The sequence below is a fragment of the Oryzias melastigma genome, linkage group LG8 (genome assembly GCF_002922805.2).
Source record: "Oryzias melastigma strain HK-1 linkage group LG8, ASM292280v2, whole genome shotgun sequence".
Lineage (NCBI taxonomy): Eukaryota > Metazoa > Chordata > Actinopteri > Beloniformes > Adrianichthyidae > Oryzias > Oryzias melastigma.
In genome coordinates, this window is record NC_050519.1 from 1096305 (window position 1) to 1116746 (window position 20442).

A 20442-nucleotide genomic window follows, 5' to 3' on the forward strand; every position below is an offset into this window, starting at 1 on the left:
TATATATATATAAACTTATAAACATTTAAATTTCTGCTCTCTTTGGGGTCCAGATGACTCCACCCATATATTAAAATGTGATTCCTTCAATGACAAATGTGGACAAAGGTGGACAGGACTTTATGTCTGCCATGGACATTAGAGAAACTCAAAAATCAAAGATAAAAAAGTGTCTTGTGGGGTCCAGATGATCCCACTTTTAATGTAAACAAGCCAAGGAGAGCGGAGGGGTTAATCATAGCTATTAACTAGATATATAACATTACCTGTAATAATGTTAGTGAGAATGCTGTGAGCTGAATTGGACCACTGAAGATGCTAGTGCTGATAGCTGAACATACTGAAAGTGAAAGCTGAAAATATTAAAGCTAACAGCTAGCTAAAATTAGCCCAAACAGCAAGCGTGTAAATATTAGCCCAACTCCAAAACAGTCTAAATAAACTTAAAAGGAAAGACCTAAATTAGCCAAAAAGCAAGTGTGTAGCTGAATATTAATTTAACTCAGCAAAAGCCTAAAAGACTGAAAAAGCTTAAATTAGCCAAAACAGCTAGCATGTAACATTTGTTAAACTGCAAAATAGCCTAAAAAAATTGATTTGAAAAGGCCAAAATTAGACAAAACAGCTAGCATATTGCTGAAATATTTTTTAAAGTCTGAAATAGCCAAAAAATAAAAAAATAAAAAAAACAAGAAGCTGAAATTACCCAGAACAGCTAGCATGTAGCTGAAACATTAGCTAAACTGCAAAATAGCCTAAAAAAATTGAAAAGGCCAAAATTAGCCAAAGACTGCTAGCATGTAAATATTAGCTAGACTTCAATACATCTTAAAAAACCTTTAAAAATCTGGGCCTTAACTTTGACACACGTGGTCTGGAGGATCCTAAACCTTGATGTTGGTGGACTCCAGAGACACCAGCAGCCTTAAATATGTCCTTGCTGCTTTTTTGTGATGATATTTTAGCAGCTGCTCTCTAAATCTGATGGATTTGTCTGCAGAAAAGTTCCTCATCTTGCCTTCATCTGCACAAACCCGTGTGTCTGAATCAAACACAAATCTCAATAGAACAAAGATATATCAAAGGTTTTCTACTTTGTCAACAGAAATCCTGTTTCTTTCCCATATTGCTGGAAAATGTTGGTCTGCATAATAAAGTGGAACGTCCTTCTATTGTAGTTTGTCCTTAAATTGAACTCACCTGGAAATCTAATGACCACAGGTGTCTGATGTCAGGGATCCACAGAGACTCAATCATCCAAGAGTTTCACTGAAAAACAAAGAATTTGATCTTTTTGACACTTAAATACTATTTATTTCCAGTTTTAAACCAATAACGGAACCAATTAAGATGCAGATTAACAATCTAAAGCATCAGCAGTCTTCCTCTCCATTCATTTTTACATCATGTATTTGCTCTGTCCTTCACTTCTATTTAACTTTAGTATCTTTTCATGTTTTCTTCTTTTCCAGATTGTTTAGCTGCCGTTTATGCAGCCAAACATCCCTAAAGACAAAAGTATTTACTGATTTTCCTCAACCAGTCGAATGTAAACACTCTTTATTTACAACATCATCATCTTTACGTTGGCGTGTTTGTTCTGCTGTCTTCTGCATGGCGGTTGTAATCCATCTATTCTTTGTAACAACAAATTCTTCCATCCACCCCCCCCTCTAGATCTTGTTTTGTACAAAAAGAGTAAAATATGCATGAAATGGAAATTTAACAAATTGATATTGGGGTTTCAAACAAACGAAAAACAAGCGTTTTGGGTTTTTGCACTGAACTCGTTTCTGTTCCTTTTCTGATAAAAAATAAAAACATTTATACCTATAGGTGTAGAATTGAATTGCATCTAAAGTAACCTTTCCCGGCTTGTTTTATGAATATACGGAGCATGAAGAATAAATACAAAAGCGGCGGTGCGAGGCTCGTCTGCCAGAGTCGAGCCGGCAGATTGGAGAAACGGTTGGCATAAATAAATGTTTCAAAGATGCATACATAAAAATAGACCTTTATTTTCCCGAAAAAAGAAAGGCTCCCTCACAGGCTGGGATCCTGGGAAGCCCGGTGAGAGGCTGGAAGTGCCCCTCTGATGAGCCCCTGACGTCTCCATCCCGCGCTCAGTGTGGGAGCTGGACCGGGCCGCTCGCATTAACATAAACACGGCGTGCTGCCGGGGTCGCTCTGTCAGGCGCTGTCACCGCGGAGGACAGAGGAGAGACGCCTCTGCATTAACCTCCAGGCTTATCTCTCTGTACGCTCCACAAAAAAGTGGGGATTAGTGCTCAGTCAGGAATTGCTTTTGGGTTCTTGTCATTCCTGCACGATTACTGAACTCCCTCTTCTGCGCTCACACTATTATTCTCATTTCCCTCTTCCCGTCCCCAGAGCTTGAAAATGGCAACCCGGAGGATGAGGGCCGCTTTGATTTCTGGAGTCACCTTCGGTGGTTCTGCCTCTAAACCAGGAGTGTCAAACTCAACCGCACGAGGGGTCAAAATCCAAAACACACCTGAGGTCACGGGACGAACAGGATAAACATTTATTAAACACAATAAAACTACATTTTTAAAACTTTAAAACCGTAACTTTTTAACATAATATTGAACTAGATATACAGCATTACCTGTGATAATAGTTTGAATACTGTTAGCTGAATTTGGTCACTGAAGATGATGACATTGATAGCTAAAAACGCTAAAGCTGATAGCCAGCTAAAATATTAGCTAAATGCCAAATTAACCTTAAAAAACTTTTTAAAATAAATACATAAAAATGAAACTTAGGTTAGCAAAAACAGCTAGCATGTAGCAGAAATAAAAAAAACTAAACTTCAAAATATCCTAAAAAAAATGAAAAAATTCCCACATTAATCAAAACAGCTAGCATGTAAATATCAGCCTAACTCCAAAAGAGCCTAAATAAGCGAAAAACAAAACTTTAAATAAGCCAAAAAAACCTTGCATGTAGCTGAAAAAAATAAATAAAAAAATAAATTGCCAAACTCAGAAACTGCCTAAATAAACTTTAAAAGAAAACCCGAAATTAGCCAAAACAGCTAGCACGTACCTAAAAAAAAATAGCTAAACTTCAAAATATCCTAAAAACAGTAACATAAAATAAAATGATCTGGAGGGCCGGATAGAATTACCCGGAGGGCCGGATCCGGCCCCCGGGCCTTGACATTGACACGTGCTATAAACGGTCATCCCAGTCCGGTCTGGGGCCGTCCCTGTGACTCCAGATAAAATCACACGGTCGTTTGAAGCTACAAGAGCCGCTGCGACACGAGAACCTTTGCTGAACCTTAATTAGAAGGAAGCTAACCCATAATGACTTCTCCTTCTTCTGGTTCTCATTACAATATATCCTGGTAAGTGCTGGGGCTGCAGGGAAGCAGCGAGTCTGACCCCAGAACAGGCCTGAAATGAAGACAAATGGCGGTACCGCGGGTTTGGTTTAATTCAAAGTCTACAGCCGTCCACTTTGTGCTCGACATGTTTGATATTAAACACAACAGGCTGCAGTGAAGTCAGAAAATTGAATCTGCGGCTGCTTCCTGAAGCTGGACGACACAAACTGAAGGAAGCAGAGAAACACTTCAGCTGGAGGTCGGGTTCAGGTCCAAAACCCACTCTGAAAATGTGAAAACATTACAAGCGCTTCGCTGCACTTTTTCTTCAACTTTATAACTAAAAACACACAAAATGTTTCTGTTTACTGCTGTTAGACGTTCAGGCTGTTTGCTTTCCAGGTCATCTGCCCTTTGAGGAGGAGGCGGGGCCTCAGAGCCGCCGGGTCATCTGGATCCACAGCTTTCTAAACATTAGGGATGCACCGAATATGTTCAGGCAAATATTGCCAAAAAGACACATTCAGATAAAAAATCTTTAGCATTTTGTGTTAATATGACACTTAAAACAAAATGACTCAGAACAGCAGGACGAATGAGAGACAGAGACATGTGCAGCAGCTAAAAGGAAAGCTAACAGCAAACATATTTAAAGACTAAAAAATGAGTAAAAATGTTCCTAAAGTAAACGCATCATGAAGGAGCTGATGGAGTTCCTGGATTTAAATGATCAACCGTTTTATAACGTGGAAGACGTTGGCTTTCAGTGCACTTTAAAACCTCGATACACCATACCAAACCGGCGGCATCTCTCTGATCTGTGCTAACCGGAGATGTAAACAAGGCACAACCAGTAAAACGTGTCAATATCATGATATCAGTTTGAGCTGAAACACCACAGATACCACAAACCATTATTTCAATAGTCGACGAATCGGATCATGGGTAAACGGGATGTAAAGGTCACATCTAAAAACTGACATGTTTCAGCTACATGTTAAATGGCGTGTTTTTAGCGACATGCTAACTGACGTGTTTCAGCCAAGTTCTAACTGACGTCTTTCAGCTACGTGCTAACTGACGTGTTTCAGGCTACGTGCTAACTGACGTCTTTCAGCTACGTGCTAACTGACGTCTTTCAGCTACATGCTAACTGACGTGTTTCAGCCAAGTTCTAACTGACGTGTTTCAGCTACGTGCTAACTGACGTCTTTCAGCTACGTGCTAACTGACGTATTTCAGCTACGTGCTAACTGACGTGTTTCAGCTACGTGCTAACTGACGTCTTTCAGCTACATGCTAACTGACATGTTTCAGCCAAGTTCTAACTGACGTGTTTCAGCTACATGCTAACTGACGTATTTCAGCTACCTGCTAACTGACGTGTTTCAGCTACGTGCTAACTGACGTATTTCAGCTACATGCTAACTGACGCGTTTCAGCTACATGCTAACTGACGTATTTCAGCTACCAGCTAACTGACGCGTTTCAGCTACATGCTAACTGACGTATTTCAGCTACATGCTAACTGACGTGTTTCAGCTACATGCTAACTGACGCGTTTCAGCTACGTGCTAACTGACGCATTTCAGCTACCTGCTAACTGACGTGTTTCAGCTACGTGCTGACTGACGTGTTTTAGCTACCTGCTAACTGACGTGTTTCAGCTACGTGCTAACTGACGTGTTTTAGCTACATGCTAACTGACGTATTTAAGCTAGATGCTAACTGACAATGAAGAGGATAGTTTTTTAACCCTTTAATGAATTCTGCAGCTTCTGTCCTTCATGTGTTTCTGACATTAAAACTCAAATCCAATGAAGTCGGCGTCTGAAACTGAGAAGTTTTTAACTACAGATAAAGTTTTGGTCTGACTGACACAAATAGAGATAAAGTTCATTTTGTGGTGCTAAATGTTCACAACTATATTCATTACACAACATTCTGACTCTATAGAAACAACAAAAGCAGAAGAAAGAGAAAAGCCAAAACACAGCGACAAAAGCCACAAAACGATGACAAAGGCTACAACATGACGACAACAGACATGATAAAACGACAAAAGTGGAAGCACGACAGCAAAAGCTACAACACAACAAAAACTCCAACACGACAACAAAAGCAACAACACAAGAACAAAAGACATAACATGACAACAAAAAAGGAAGCACAGTGGCTAAATCCACAGCACGACAGAAAAAGCTACAACATAACAAAACCTACAACACAACAACAAAAGCTACAACACATCGGCAAAAGCAACAACCCAACAACAAAAGTTACAGGACAAAAACAAAAGCTTCATCACAACAACAAAAGCTACGACACAACAAAAGCTAAAGCGCAATGACAAAAGCTACAACACAACGACAAAAACTACAACACAACAAAAGCTATCGTTCAGTTTCAAGCTATTGAAGCACCAATAGCTTGAAACTGAACGAAACAAACTAAAGTATATTATTAATTTCTGTTGTGAATCACATCAGTGTTGTTGTGACTTTTGTCGTCGTGTTGTGTCTTTTTCCTTTATGTGAGTGATGTCGGCCGCCGTAACTATGTCCTGGTAAACGACATGACTAAAAGGCCAGTGGAAACGCTTCAGTAACAGATCAGGAGATGACGATTGCTGGACTTTAATGAGACTTCAGCTTCACCATCATTTTCAGTCTTCACTCGGTGGATTCACTGAAACCAGTGGAAGGGCTGAGTTTAAGTTTTCTTGTTTCCCTGATGCGACTTTTTCCACTGAAACACAAAAGAAGTCCTGTGTTCTGAATGCTCTGCCCCCTAAGCAGATAACTCCAGTCTGTCCATGAGACGTCGCCCTCACAGAGCGCTAATTGGACGTCTGCACAACACTTTCAGCTGCAGCAGCTACAACTATCAAGCTAACTTTCCCACACAAACTTTTTTCCAAGGTCAAGAAGCAACTCTCACTTTTTTTCTCTTTTCTCCCTCACACACTGCAGAGCTGCCTTCATTCTCGGCTCTCCTGAACTCCAGCTGCACACTTCAGCGGCTCAGTCGCCGCCTTTCTGCCGCCGCCGCCGTCTTTGTGGAGCAGCTTCTCGACTCGTAGCGTCGGGGATTTCCAGGGGAGCCGCGCTCTTCAGCGGTATCAAAAGGGACGCCGCATGAACGGCGAAGGCGCTGAAGGTTGTCTGCTCGGCTGACACGGGAAGTTAAGCTCAGAAGAGCGGCTGGATCCATACCTCAGGACCCGAGGCCCGACGGCGCCGGCCCGGTGCCGGCGAGCAGCCGATAACTGCTTAATTACTAATGAGAGTGGTGGCAATAACAATCAGGCTGATGTGATGCAGAGAGGAATACGGAGGGAGATCTGCCTCCGAGCAAGGCAGCAATTAGGGCAGCAGCTGGGGAGGCCGCTCGTGGCAAAGCCGCAAACTCAGACGTCCATCCGCCGCCGCCGCCTCTCAGGCATCAGTATCATCAGCTGCTGACAGCGCCGGGCTTCATTATTTCTGTCCTGCCCGTCGGTGGAGGGAGCGGCGTGTTGTGGGAGCGGCGTGCTGCTCGGCCGCCTCTCGGCAGCACGCCACCGCCGGCTGCCATGTTTAATGACCCTCCTCCTGTATCCAGCACTCAGCGGGCGCAGCGGGAGACGTGGGGAAACACTCAATTTCTGTGATGGCTTGAAATGGAGTAAATATCGCCCCTCCCCCCCGCATTTGTTACTCATTCGGCGCCGTTATCACTCGCTGCCTAATTTCCGAGCGGCCTGACAAAAGCAGAGGGCGTTTCCATGGAGAGGGAACCCTGGCGGTTCTTCACTCTGTTCATTTCACAGCAATTATCCTGAGTCATTCCACACATTCTGCCACAGGAACTCGAGGGAAGGACCTTTCAGCTAATTGCTTTCAAATGGAAATAAAAAAAATAATCACGCGGCTACTTTGTCAAAATGACTCCTGTTATGCAGCATTTGGTGAGGGAAATTGATGTGGGACTCCTTTTAACGTCCCGTTTACAACGCCTGCTGCTGCCTCTCCACCAAAACCTTCTTTAGATGCGTTTGGGATGAAGAGCTGACTCTGCAGCAACATCTTCTTTTCACAAACTGAGACATTTCTTTACATTTTCAGGACGTCTGTTTTTGAGCTGTGTGTCGTCTTTAGTGTCAAATCCACCAGTAAAAAAGATAGAAATGCTGCTTTTTATGATATAAAAAACTATTTCTTACATGAATTTAACGATATAAGTCTCTAGTATATCAGAAAACACAGAATAAAATGTGTATTATTTATCAGAAGCTTTTATTTTGGTAATTTAGGGACCAAAAATCTGAATTTGAGGAAGATTAATGTGTTCTATATTTTGTGTTTCTACACAAACTGTTTCTTAATGGTAAATGTGTTATTGTTTGAGAGTTAAAGTGAAGCTACATTTTTAACACCATTTGAACTGCTGAGCTCTTAATTAGACGAGTTAAAGGTCACACAAGAACAAGAATTAAAAAGTCTAAAAACCAAATCCAAGAAACAAAACAACAAAAAAACGCTCTGGTTCATAAATAAAATATAAATGAAAAGGCTGTAAAGTCAGTGGAATCTCAGCTAAAAATGTTCATTTGAACGTAAAACACTAAATAAGACAATAATTCTCTTGGTCAAACTGGACAAAGTCATCAAAAATATCATCAAAAATAAATAATTTACTGATTTATTTGGTTTTCTCTGTGACAGACAATAAGAGCCACCAAATAAATAAACAACACGACGAGATTATATATTTGGTTTTTAATCTTCTAAAGATATGAGGGTTTTTATTGTAAATATACATCTTTCAATTTTGTAAATCTATTATTTTTTTGTGAATTTATGACTTTTTTCTCACAAATGTACAAATGTTTTTCTCATAATTTTAAGACTTTTTTCTTGTAATTTTGTGATTTTTTTTCTCAAAAATGTACGACTTTTTTCGTGTAAATGTTTTACTTTTCTCATAAGATTACAAGTTATTTCTCGTAAAAAATACAAGTTTTTTTCTAGTTAATTTATTATTTTAATTTTTGATATTAATTTGTTGACTGTGACTACTTTTCTAGTAAATTAATGTCAATTTATGACATTTTCTCACAAATATACAACTTGTTTTCTTGTAAAGTTGTTACTTCTGTTGGAAATATATTACTTATTTCTTTGAATTTTTTTTTTACTTTTTGTTATGAATTTATTACTTGTTTCCCACAAATGTACATGTACATGTACATTGTAAATATTACAAGTTATTTCTCATTACTTTTCACTTTTTCCAGTAAACTTTTTCTCATAAAATTCTGCATTTTTCCTTGTAAAATGATGACTTTTTTCTCAAGTTTATGACTTTTTTTCTTGCAAATGTACTCCTTTTAGCTCATAAATTCATGACTTTCCTGGTACATTTATACCTTTTTTCTAGTAAATTTACTAGATTTAAATTTATAAATGTACTACTTTACAATAGGTAAATCTACAAGAAAAATGACACAAATTTAACCTCTGACCTTTAAAGTGATAAATATTCAGTACATCTTTCTACTTGTAAATTTGAGATTTAAAGACATAATTGACATTTTGTTTTTGTATGTAGACTAGCCGTATTATTCCATTGTAGCTTTGTGATTTGCATTGTTTTGGTTTTTTTTATTTTAGCTGAATTAGTCTTCTGTGAGATCCATAAAGTTCAGTTCAATTAAAGATGTTGAACAAAAGACAAACGAAATGATGCCAAACTCTGTAAAACCTGCAAGAATCGTGAAAAGAAGCAGAAGATCATTTAATAATGCTGAATGATGCTCAATTTAAACAAAACTGCATCATTATCTGTAAAGATTCTGAGGCTTAATGCTAAATTCATCTCAAACATGCAGCAGTAAAAGAACTAAAGTACTAATATGTTGAGGAAAACTAAAAAAGAAACCAAACGTTACTTGATAATCAAAGATAAAGTAAAAGGACAAAGATCTTAATAAAACTAGAGGATGATGAGAATTGAGGCTTTAAGTTTACACTAAATTAGCTAAAGCTAACATAGATGTGGTCAGACAGGAATGAAAATACTTCATTTAATTCTCACCAGTCATTGAAAACGTATTTACATTTAAATGCAGGAGAAAACATTGAAAAGTGCAGAAAAAAGGCAGAGGTTAAAAAAACTAAATCAAGTGCTAAAAACTAAATTAGTTTAAGACATTTTCTAAAGCGTCTAGTTGAGAATAACTGCAGCTATTTATAAATCAGACATTTACAGAGTCCATAAAGTGCACATTGACTTATTGTCAGCAGTTTGTGAGCAGTGAAAGTTTTTCAGAGATTCAACATTTTTCTGCATTAAGATTAAAGACCCACTTTGATGAAAATGATGTTTTTGGTGTTTTTAACATGTTTTGGTGGCATTTTTCTGATGATAGATGGTAAATATTTAAAGAAAAATAAGATTAAAACTGCATTTTTAATATTTAATCATTCAAGACAAAAAAATGCAGTTTAAAAAGATTGTAGAGAATACAGTGGGCGGAGCCTCAAGCTCCCTGCTGATGCATCCACCTGCAGATCAATAGATCCGTGAACGTCTTTGTTTTCCTGGTCTGAGCTGGAATCTGGATCAGAACCGTTCGGCTGGATAGAGACCATATTGCTGCTGTTTCTGTTGCTCCGCTAATGTTAGCTCGCGAGTGTGACGGGCTTTCAGCTAGAGTGTAAACAGGTGGATGATGGGAAATGGGGGCGGGCTTACTCTTCACAACAGTCCCGCCCACAACTTTCTGAAGAACTTCTGTAGAAACTATTCTATGTTTTGGTGAAAAACAATTAAAATGTTGCGTTTAAAGTCATAAATTCTGTTTTGTTTTTTAGAATTCTTATCTTTAAATATTTAATCTAAATTTACCAAACTGCAGAATCATAATGCAATATTGTTTGTTTTCCTGGTTTATTTCTTCCATTTGCATTGATGAGCTGTGAGTGGGCGTGGCTTCCTTCTATGCAAACAAAACAAGACAAAAGAAAATCCACATTTCTTTCTTTGAACTTTAATCATTAGTGGACTAAACTCACTTTTTAGGTCCTTAAAAGCTAGATTTAAATATTTTTTAATTCTTAATTTAATTAATTTTAAAATTTGTTCTTATTTGAACATGTATTCCTTTATTTCACTGATATATTTCTGAATTTGCCGCCATTTTCATCAAAAACATTTTAATTGATTTTTACTGTAAATGATATAAAACTAATACATTTTTGGTTTAATTTACAATAACACTATAATGCTTTTTTACATGGATTTTACTGAACCTTTTTTTAATATTTGACGTTTTCATGTATGTAAATGAGGGATTCTGGTATTTAAAGAAGTTAATGGAATAATAACCACATTTAAACATTTGTTTAAAGTAAAAAAAAAATCAGTAAACTGAACAACAAAAACTCTGGATGGACAAAAGTTCAAACCTCTAAATCCTCCTAATAGAAAATTTTGTGAGAATTTAGCAAAAGAAATGAATTAACAACTATAGTTTTAAATGTATTTCGATTTAATCCAAAGCAGCAAACCCTCTTCAGTCTCAGAGTTTCCGAGAATCTATTATGGAGCTTCTGCATCAGATATTAAAATGTTAAAATCTTCCCAAAAGAAAATGGATTCATTTTTAATGCTTATGGTCACATGATGTGAATATTTTGGGAGCAGAAGACAGAAAAAAGCTTCTCTATTGGGTTGTTTTTTTCTTTATTCCTAAACATTTGTATCCTGGTTCCCAAAACTGTTTCCTTCCAGATACCGTGCGGTTCTAATGTAAATACGACGCGGTGACGCTGCAGAGCTGGCGGCTGGCTGGCGGCGAGCCCTCAGGAGCGGCCCGGTGAGTCCACTCTCACCTGCAGGCGGGTGCAGACCCGATTCCTGCTGCATAAGGAGCAGACAAAGCCTGCCGAGCAGCAGCCGAGCGCGGCTGTCACACTTGCAGATGATGAGCAGTCACTGACGAGCTGAAAAAAACCAGGAAGAGCCGCAGAAATGCTAACTGTCAGAGAAAATGAGTCTCCGCTCCTGAAGAAGCTGTCAGCAGCCGCGGTGGGTTTATGACTGATAAACACGGCGGCGATGCTTCTGAGCGCTCCTGTGTTTCATGTCTCACTTAGACAAGAAAAAAGCTCTGACTGATGAGGACGCTCTTCTTTACTCGGATTAATGGGAGCGATTGGAAACTTTCCTAAAAAGTTGGAGTGAGCAGAACATCAGTGAACTTTGAAAAGTTTTAGGATTCTTTTAGCTTCATTTTTCACACATCTGCAGTCAAAGCACCAGCAGCTGCTTTGTGAGCCACTAATTTGCAAAAAGTCATTTTTCTACACAGAACTTCTGCTGCTGCAGTGACAGGATCCAGAATTTAAAAAACTTTTTAAGAAAAAAAACATAAAACTTTTACATCTGTGTGGATAACAAATTAAGAGGGAAACGGATGGAGCTGCTTTCAGGCATGGTAGTGGCAGCATCATCATGTGGGAGGTCAGGATGAGCAAAGATTGGAGCGACTTTTTACTTCAGTGTAAATATAAATATTAAAGATGCAAACAAAAGGTGAAGATTATTGTTTGGTGTTCTTTGGACGCTCTCATCCTCAGCTCAAAGGAAGAGCGTCCAACGTTTGTTTTATTCACAGAGTTTGGCGTCGCTGAGTGACGGGGGAACCCTGCCGGAGCGACGCTCCGTCTTTTGTCGGCAAGAGGAAGAAAGCTCATCAAAAACAGAGACGCTGCCAGCAGCTCCTTCCAACTGTTGCTGCCTCGGCGGCCAGCTCCACTCCGTCAGCGCCGCGAACCACCGGCGCCGCAGAGAACAGGAATCATCTGTTCAGAAGATTCATGGACTGAAGGAATATCTTTGACTTTTTCTTTGAACATCTTTGAAAAACACTTAAATGAATCAAGTAAGTTCACAAATTCCACAAAAAACACCTTTTAATTTATTTTTCTTTGTTTCATCCATCTGGGAATTAAGATCATTTAATCCATTTTCTATAAAAATCCAATTCTGATTATCTTTTCAAAACATTTTTTTTTTATTATATGTTGTTTTTAGCCCCAACAAAAATGTTTAATTGTTATTTTCTAGGACATAGTCTCTGCAGAGCGGCAGGAGTTCATTAGAAATTCCCCTCTGAGTTGTTGTGGAGTAATACCACCCGCATTTCCCATCATCCATCAGGTTTCTCTCTCCCACTAGCTTACAGCCCCCAAAACCCCAAGATAACATTTCTGGCACAACAAAGACGGCCATATTTGATCTCTCAGGACAAAGTTCTGATCCAGATTTCAGTTCAGAAGCAAAGACGTTCATGGATCTATTTCTCTGAGTGGATTCAACAGAATGGGGCGGAGCTTGTATGTCACATTTTATGATCAAAGCTGTCTATACACATAAAGGATGATCTGATACGTCAAAGGAGTAAATTTGATTGTTAACTACTTCAAGATCGTTTTAGATTGTGTGTAAAAATTTAAGGTAACCATTTACTGGAGTTTCAATTAAGAATATCACACAGGCTGATAACGCGATCATGAAAAAATTCAGATTATTGTGCAGGTTTAGCAACCGCCTTCTCTTACTTTTTAATTTACATCCATTTTAAGAACCGATTTGTAGAATTAAATAACATTTTTGTTGATATTACACATGGATCTGCTGATATTTTGTTGTTTAATGCTTTGTTGGTCACACAACTGTAACTTTCACAAAATACGTTTAGAATTTTCACAAAAATTGAAAGTAACATTAAGAAAATCATTTGCATTTCCTGTCAATAAAAGACATTCCTCCCAGTTTTATCGTTAAAAACAGTTTAATCAATGACTACAGATCTATAATAAAATCCACTCACCCCTGAGGTACAGTGTTCACTTCACACTGGTTGATGTTTGTAATTATAACATTTTATTCTTTCTTTCTCAATCTTCTCCTATTGTTTCCTAAATCGACAGAATGTTTTTTTTTTCTTATTTATTGATTTGTTAAAAGGGGCAGACAATATACGTTTTTCTTCTTTCTTTTTTTCCATCTTGTTTGAGTTTACAACGCAGCTTAGGCATTTTCAGCCACTAGCTAGCTGTTTGGGCTAACCTATGTTTCTTTTTTTGAGGTTTTCAGGATAATTTTGCATTTAGCTAATATTTTAGCTGGCTTTCAGCTTCATTGCTTTCAGTTATCAGCTTCAGCGTTTTTGAAAATGAAAAAAAAAGCTAATAAAAAATGTGTTTGTGGGGAAGAAGTGTAAAACAAAATAGAAAAACAATAATTTAGACGAAATATACTTTTATGGTTTAAAAACGTAAGATTTCCTTAAATGTTTTTATAATTCTTAATAAACAAATGAAGTCATATTTTAGATTTTTACACATGAATTTGAATATTGTCATATGTTTTGAATCTGGAAAACATTTATGTGGAACTTGTGAAATTTTCCCTTTCATAGTTTTTAACTTTAAAATTCTTTCAGGAGAACTTTTTAAACAGTTTTAACGGTGCAGCTGTTCTGGAGTTAATATTTCAGCTACATGCTAGCTGTTTGGGCTAATTTAGGCTTTTTTTCAGTTTTTTAGGATATTTTGAAGTTTTGCCATTTTTTTCAGCAACTAGCTGTCTGTTTTGGCTAAACTATGTTTCTTTTTTGTTGTTTTTTTAGGCTAAATTGGCATTTAGCTAATATTTCAGTTGCCTATCAGCTTCAGCGTTTTTAGAAAATAAAAAAAGTTATTAAATGAATGTTATTAAGATGAAACATACTTTAAAAAAAACTTCAATGTTTCCTTACAAGTTTTTATAATTCTTGATGAACAAATGAAGTCATATTTTAGATCAATGAACATCTTCTTCTGTTTTGAATCTGTAAAACATTAAAGTGCAACTTGTGAACTCTTTCCATCATAGTTTTTAACTAAACTTCTTTCAGGAGAACTTTTTCTTGGGGGTGGGGGCGCCGGCGGCGTGCAGCCGGAGTGTGGGAGGTCGGAGGAGCTGCTCATTTCCACGAGCGGATGAGCGGAGGACCTCTGAGTCAGAACGAGTGGGGAGGCATCAGCGAGTTATTAGGGAGGTGTTCCTGCTGCCTCCTGTTACGGCTGAAATAAATGACTCTGCAGCTCCGGCGTGGATCCGGCTGCTATTCAGAGCTCCGTTTGGGTCACTTGCACGAACATGTTAATGGTTTCTCCGGCAGAAGTCCCGCCCTGAATCAGGTGGTAAGATGGAGCGCGTGGAGCTGTAATTCGTGGCGGGTTGCAGACCCGGTGACACCGGCGGGCCGTGAGGATGGAGCTGTGCTCAGCGTGGATGGAGATGAATGTGGCTGCTTGTAACCTCTGTGCAGAATATGGACATTAACTGCGGGGAATTATATGGCGCTGGTGCCTTCAGGTGCAGGAAGTTCCTGAGCGCGTGACAGTCGTCTGCAGAGCGGAGGACAGCTTGTTTTTCTGCAGCTCCTCGGCTGAATGAAGCTCTGAGAACTCTATTATCTTCCCGCCTTTAATCTCCGGACTGAAATAAGTGATTGAATGTACGGCGGCGGGATGGAAATGTCAACCATGATCACTTTTTTTCTTTGTGTAAAAACATAAAGGCAGGAAGGAAAATGTTAATGAATTGTCTAAAGAGAAGAAGATCAGAGCAGCCAAACGAATTTCATATCACACCTAAAGACCTGGCATTTAATTAAAGCCGCCTGAAAAATGGCTGCTTGCTCGGCTGACAACAGTTTCTCTTCAAGCAAATTAAAGAAATCAATTACTGCCATGTGAGAGTGGAATGGCGGCAACGCCGGAGCCCCACGGCGCCGCGGCGAGACTCCGGGAGGAGGAGGAGGAGGAGCTCGACTGCATCACGCCGACACGGTCCAGGCAGAAGGGCGGGGAATAAAGCGCTGGCTCCTCCCCCTCGCTCCAAGCTCTACATTCATTAACAGGTGTCAAAGTCGTGGCCCGGGGGCCGGATCCGGCCCTCCAGATCATTTTATTTTATCGTTATTGATGACCCGATGTTATCTTGTTCTTATTTCTAACTTGTATAAATTTGACACAATATATTTTTATGTAGAGTAAAATATTGAAAGTTATTTAAGGTTTAAGTTGATTTATTCTGGAATAATATTCCTGTCTTTTTATTATTCAGAATTATGTTAAAAAGTTACAGTTTTAACATTTTAAAAATTGTCATTATGTTTTGGCATTTATTCATCTTTTTTTAGGCTATTTTGGAGTTTAGCTAATATTTCAGCTACATGCTAGCTGTTTTGGCTAATTTAGGTTTTTGTTTTTTAGTTCTTAAGGCTCTTTGGAGTTTAGGTATTTTTTTCAGTTAGTTACTAGCTATTTTGGCTAACCTAAGGTTTTTTTTTGTTTGTTTCTTAGGCTAATTTGGCATTTAGCTAACATTTTAGTTGGCTACTACCGTCAGTGTTTTTAGCTATCATCACTATCATCTTCAGCAGCCAAATTCAGCTTTCAGCATTCACACTAGCATTATTGTAGGTAATTCTATATATCTAGTTCATAATTATGCTAAGAAGTTATAGTTTTAAATTAGTTTTAGAGTTCAATAAATGTTCATCCTGTTTAACCCTCTAAAACTACATTTTTAAAACTTTAAAATCAGCTTTACATGATGTATTTGTTATTTATTTTTTCTATAAATTATGTATTTCTTTAAAACATATCCTGAATTGGTAAAATCATAAAATAAAATCCCACGGTTGATAACCTCCTGAGGTTTCTGGCGTTCTGCTGCGGTAAAGTGGTTTCTGTGGCGTTCCGTCCTCAGAAGCTCATAAACACAAACATCATCTTCTGTTCTTTTATTTGACTTCAGCTGTTAAAAGCTGCGCTGTAATGAAATCCCGGAGTCGTTTGTCTTTATTCCAGCGTGCGGTCGTTTCTTTCACTGACAGACGCGGTTTCTGTCCACTCCTTCAGAGGGAAGGTGATTTCATTATCCGGCAGCAGAAGGCTAATTCATTTATTCCCACCTGATTGAATTGATTCTGCACTGAAGAATTTAAGAATAATCCAATAACAGAGTGGCAGAAAACTGGCTTCTGCTCAGATTTGTCTTCCTCTTTCAGAAAATACTTTTAGCAAAAGGAAAAAAAGGTCTGAACCTCTCCAAAAACAATCCAAATATGTAAAGCCTTACTTGTAGAAATGTTCATTATTACAGACAGAGGTAGAACATTAGACTTTAGTGAATTCAATGTTCATGGTGTCCGATATCAGCTGAAGACAGCTGCTGGAAAGGTCTCCGTCTGGTCAGTCTGGAGTCATGGAGGAGACCGAGGACCAGCCAGATGTCCACGAGATGTCAAGCCACAAAAACCACGACTGAACAAGCTGGTTGTTCAGAGTTCTGCATCCATGCATAGGACAGTAGGGAAGGTGATCCGGAGACGACTGTCAGATGGAATCCATTCAGGAATTTGGAGGAGCATCTGAAAGACCTTCAGACAAACACCAGATATGGACTACAAACGTCCCATTCCTGCTTTGAACAGACGTCTCACCACAAAAAAGAGCTCAAAGACCAAAGTTTGTATTTCTCTAAAGCAGGAGAGTCAAACTCAATCGCACAAGAATCTAAAACACACCTGAGGACGAACAGGATAAACATCAATTAAACACGCTAAAATTAAATATTTAACGTTTTAAAACTGTAAGTTCTTAACATAATCATGAACTAGATATATAGCTTTACCTGCAATAATGCTAGTGTGAATTCTGTTAGCTGAATTTGGCTGCTGACAATGATAGTGCTGGTAGATGAAACAGTTGAAGTTGATAGCTGAAATCACTGAAGCTGATCGCTGAAAATGCTGAAACTGATAGTTAGCTAGAATTAGCCAAATTAGCCTAAAGAAACTTGAAGAAAAATTAGGTTAGCCAAAACAGCTAGCATGTAGCTGAAATATTAGCTAAACTCCAAAAATAACCTAAAAAAATCTTAGAAAATATTCCAAAAAGCTAGCAGAATGCCAATTTTTAAAACCTTAAAACTGTAACTTTTTAACATAATTATGAATAATAAAAAGGCAGGAATATTATTCCAGAATAAATCAACTTAAACCTTAAATAACTTTAAATATTTTACCCTCCATAAAAATATATTTTATCAAAATAATATTACAAAATAATAGAAGTTAAAAATAAAATAATCTGGAGGGCCGGATAGAATCACCCAGAGGGCCGGATCCGGCCCCCGGGCCTCGACTTTGACACATGTGCTCTACAACCCAGTTTCCACTGAGCGGTCCGAGCCAGACCAGTCCACTCTTGGCCGGTTCAGAACGGTCCGGGAAATTGAAGTGAGCGTTTCCATTGAGCGTTGGACCGTCAGAGCGCATGCGGGCGTGGATGATGATGAAGCTGAAACTACAGCGACAGAGAAGCTGAATCAGCCGAATGAAATGGGCTGAAAATGTAAAAAAATGAACCCAGAGGATCATTATTATCCAGAGCAGATGTTTATGGATGTTTTTCTGGTAGCTTAAATCATATTTTGATTGTGAAATGGTGAATGTGGATAATAATGTTCATGATTTTATTTGTGAAAATAAGAAAATTGAAAGTTGTGCTCATATTGTATTGTTTGTATTTATAAACTGGGAATTATTTACGTTATTGGAGAAAGATATAAAGAGATGGGCCTAAATAAGCATTTCACCTATCCCCTTTTCAAACATTTATTCAAGTCAGTTTGTGACTTTTTCTTTTTTCTTTCTGTATTTTTTTTTTAATTTTATTTTTGCCTTGTAATGTTGTTTTTTTTACATGTCTGAAATAAATCTAAATCTAAAGTAGTCCGTCTCTACGCTGCAGAACAGTCTTTATCACTCCAACCTTCAATAAATGTTCACAGTGTTTCTGATGAGTACGGACCAGTAACAGGCCTTCTTTGGCTGCGGGGGAGGGGTGAGACGGAAGCGGGGGAGGGGCGTCTCCGTATTCGTGGATTGGGCGTGTCTCCAACCCCCGCGAATAAGAGGAACACTACATTCTTAACAGGAAGATTGTGGGGAGCGAAGAAGAATCCAGACAAAAAGAGGACAAACGCTTTGGATCTTGAGTCGGGAAAAGTGCCGGTCGGACACTTCCTGCTGTCGTAAAACCTTTCCTCCAATCAGAGGGCTACATCGTGTGACGACTGAAGCTCCGCCCTCACGGGTTTGTTCCATTTTTCTATGGATCTACAAAATTTTCCCATAGATAAAAGTTTAGAAAACTACTAAAATGTAATCTGAACAGGGATTAAACAGGATTAATAAATGGGTTTATTTCAAAATAAAATACTTTTTAAACAGGAAATTAAAAGAATAAACAAATGAATGTCCAGAATTAATACAACCACATCTGTAGAGATCTTAGATTATTTTTCACTCGTTTACTTCGTACATTAACTTGTTGTTCCCCTTGTTTATGTTAAAGATCTACAGTAGATTTAGGATTTATTCTTTTATTTTTGATCCATTTTTGGGGTCATAACTCTCTGTGAGGAAAGTTTCTGGAATTTATTAGCACCCGAGTTTCTGCTCCAAAATGTTATTAATAAGAGGTTCTCTTGGCACAACTTCTTTATCGTCCAAATCTTCCTTGATTCTGTAAAACACTGGGTTTAAAGCTGAAGGTCTGTGAGCCCTTTTTAAGTTGCCCTTCAAAGATCTGAGTATTACAGCTCCGCGTCTCATCAAGAGACTGAATGAGAACTATACAGGTCAGGTTGATGAAAAGGTTTCAAGTGAAAAAGCTTCTGACCTTCAAACGCTCTGAGAATTCCTCTCTTTGTGTTGAAACAAAAACAGATTCACCTCTCAAACAAATCAAGCCTCAAAATAAAAGGCTGACATTTAAGTAAGTCGTAGCGGTCTGCACATTCACGCCGCGGCTGCAACCTCAATTAGCGGCGCTGATAAAAGCTCTCAGGTAAAAGTACAAATCTGCAGCTGCGTTTCTGCGCCGGTTGATCATTGACTCCTGTTGTTTTTATTGAGGTGTACCGCTACACGCCTGCAGGTCATAAACCTCTGCATTTATTGGCAGGACTCTTAATATAAAGAAGAGCCTCTGTATTAGGAGAATATCTGTTGTCACTTTCCTGCTGTTGGGCTTTAATAATGTATGTTCTGTGATGTGCAGTTCAGGCTGCAGCCTGTCTATATGTTAATCTGACTGTTATCAAATCACTGTCAACGCACATTACAGCAGCGCTATTCATATACAGGCTTTGTTCAATGATACAGACAGACGCTCAAGGTCAGCCCCAGTCTGACGAAGCGCTGACACGGACGTTAACGCTCGCCGCGGCGACCAGCAATGACACTGGATTTGAATGACAAGGAGTACAGTCCTTTTGAAGCTTTGTTTGTATGTTTGCCTCGCGGTGCACCTCTGCCCCCTGACCCGCCGCTGTCATCGCATGTTTACCATGCGTGGGCGTGTGCTGAGGCATTAAACAGCGACATGCTGGAACGCGCAGGGAGCCGTCTTCAAGCATCACGCCAGCCGGATGATGGGCCGCTGCAGCACGGGCGGCCGGCGCTGAAGTTTACTCCGACTGAAGACTTTTACTCTCAGAGCTGAACACCGGGACGTCATCCCTGACACTCTGAGCTGTCTCTGTGTGAGGTAAAGAAGGGCATGAAAGACGACAAAATTGTTGTGCGTAACTTTAAAAATAAATATGAATCCAACATTTGGGTTTAAGTTTCATATGTCTGTTTTGAATATGACGTTCACCTGTTAACTCACAAAGAAACGTCCCCGGATCACATATTGAGACCTGAAACATCTTTACGACAAAGTGAGCATGCGTACTTTATGTAACTATATTAGAATCGAACTTTTTAGAACAGGGGTATTCAAGTCCAGGCCTCGAGGGCCGGTGTCCTACATGTTTTCCAACCAACCTTCCATTGAAGCTCCTTATTGGCTAAACAGACCTGATCCTGGAAATTAGCAGCCAATAAGGAGCTTCAATGGAAGGTTGGTTGGAAAACATGTAGGACACCGGCCCTCGAGGCCTGGACTTGAATACCCCTGTTTTAGAAG

At 38.8% G+C, this 20442-nt stretch overlaps 1 protein-coding gene across 7 annotated transcripts in view; it reads right to left on the reverse strand.

The window, feature by feature from the left end:
• Positions 1-20442, reverse strand: part of LOC112146133 (noggin) — a 143568-nt gene that overhangs the window by 10244 nt on the left and 112882 nt on the right. For 6 of the 7 annotated variants that reach the window (XR_002919203.1, XR_002919202.1, XR_002919204.1 and 3 more), the window contains one exon: positions 1201-1269. Coding sequence is in view for 1 of the 7 variants with exons in the window: in XM_024271808.2 (XP_024127576.1) it covers positions 19888-20010 (123 nt within the window). In the remaining 6 variants the exon portion in view is untranslated. Of the gene's footprint in view, positions 1-1200; positions 1270-18101; positions 20011-20442 lie in introns of those variants that run through there. The other variant, XM_024271808.2, reaches the window with a different exon arrangement.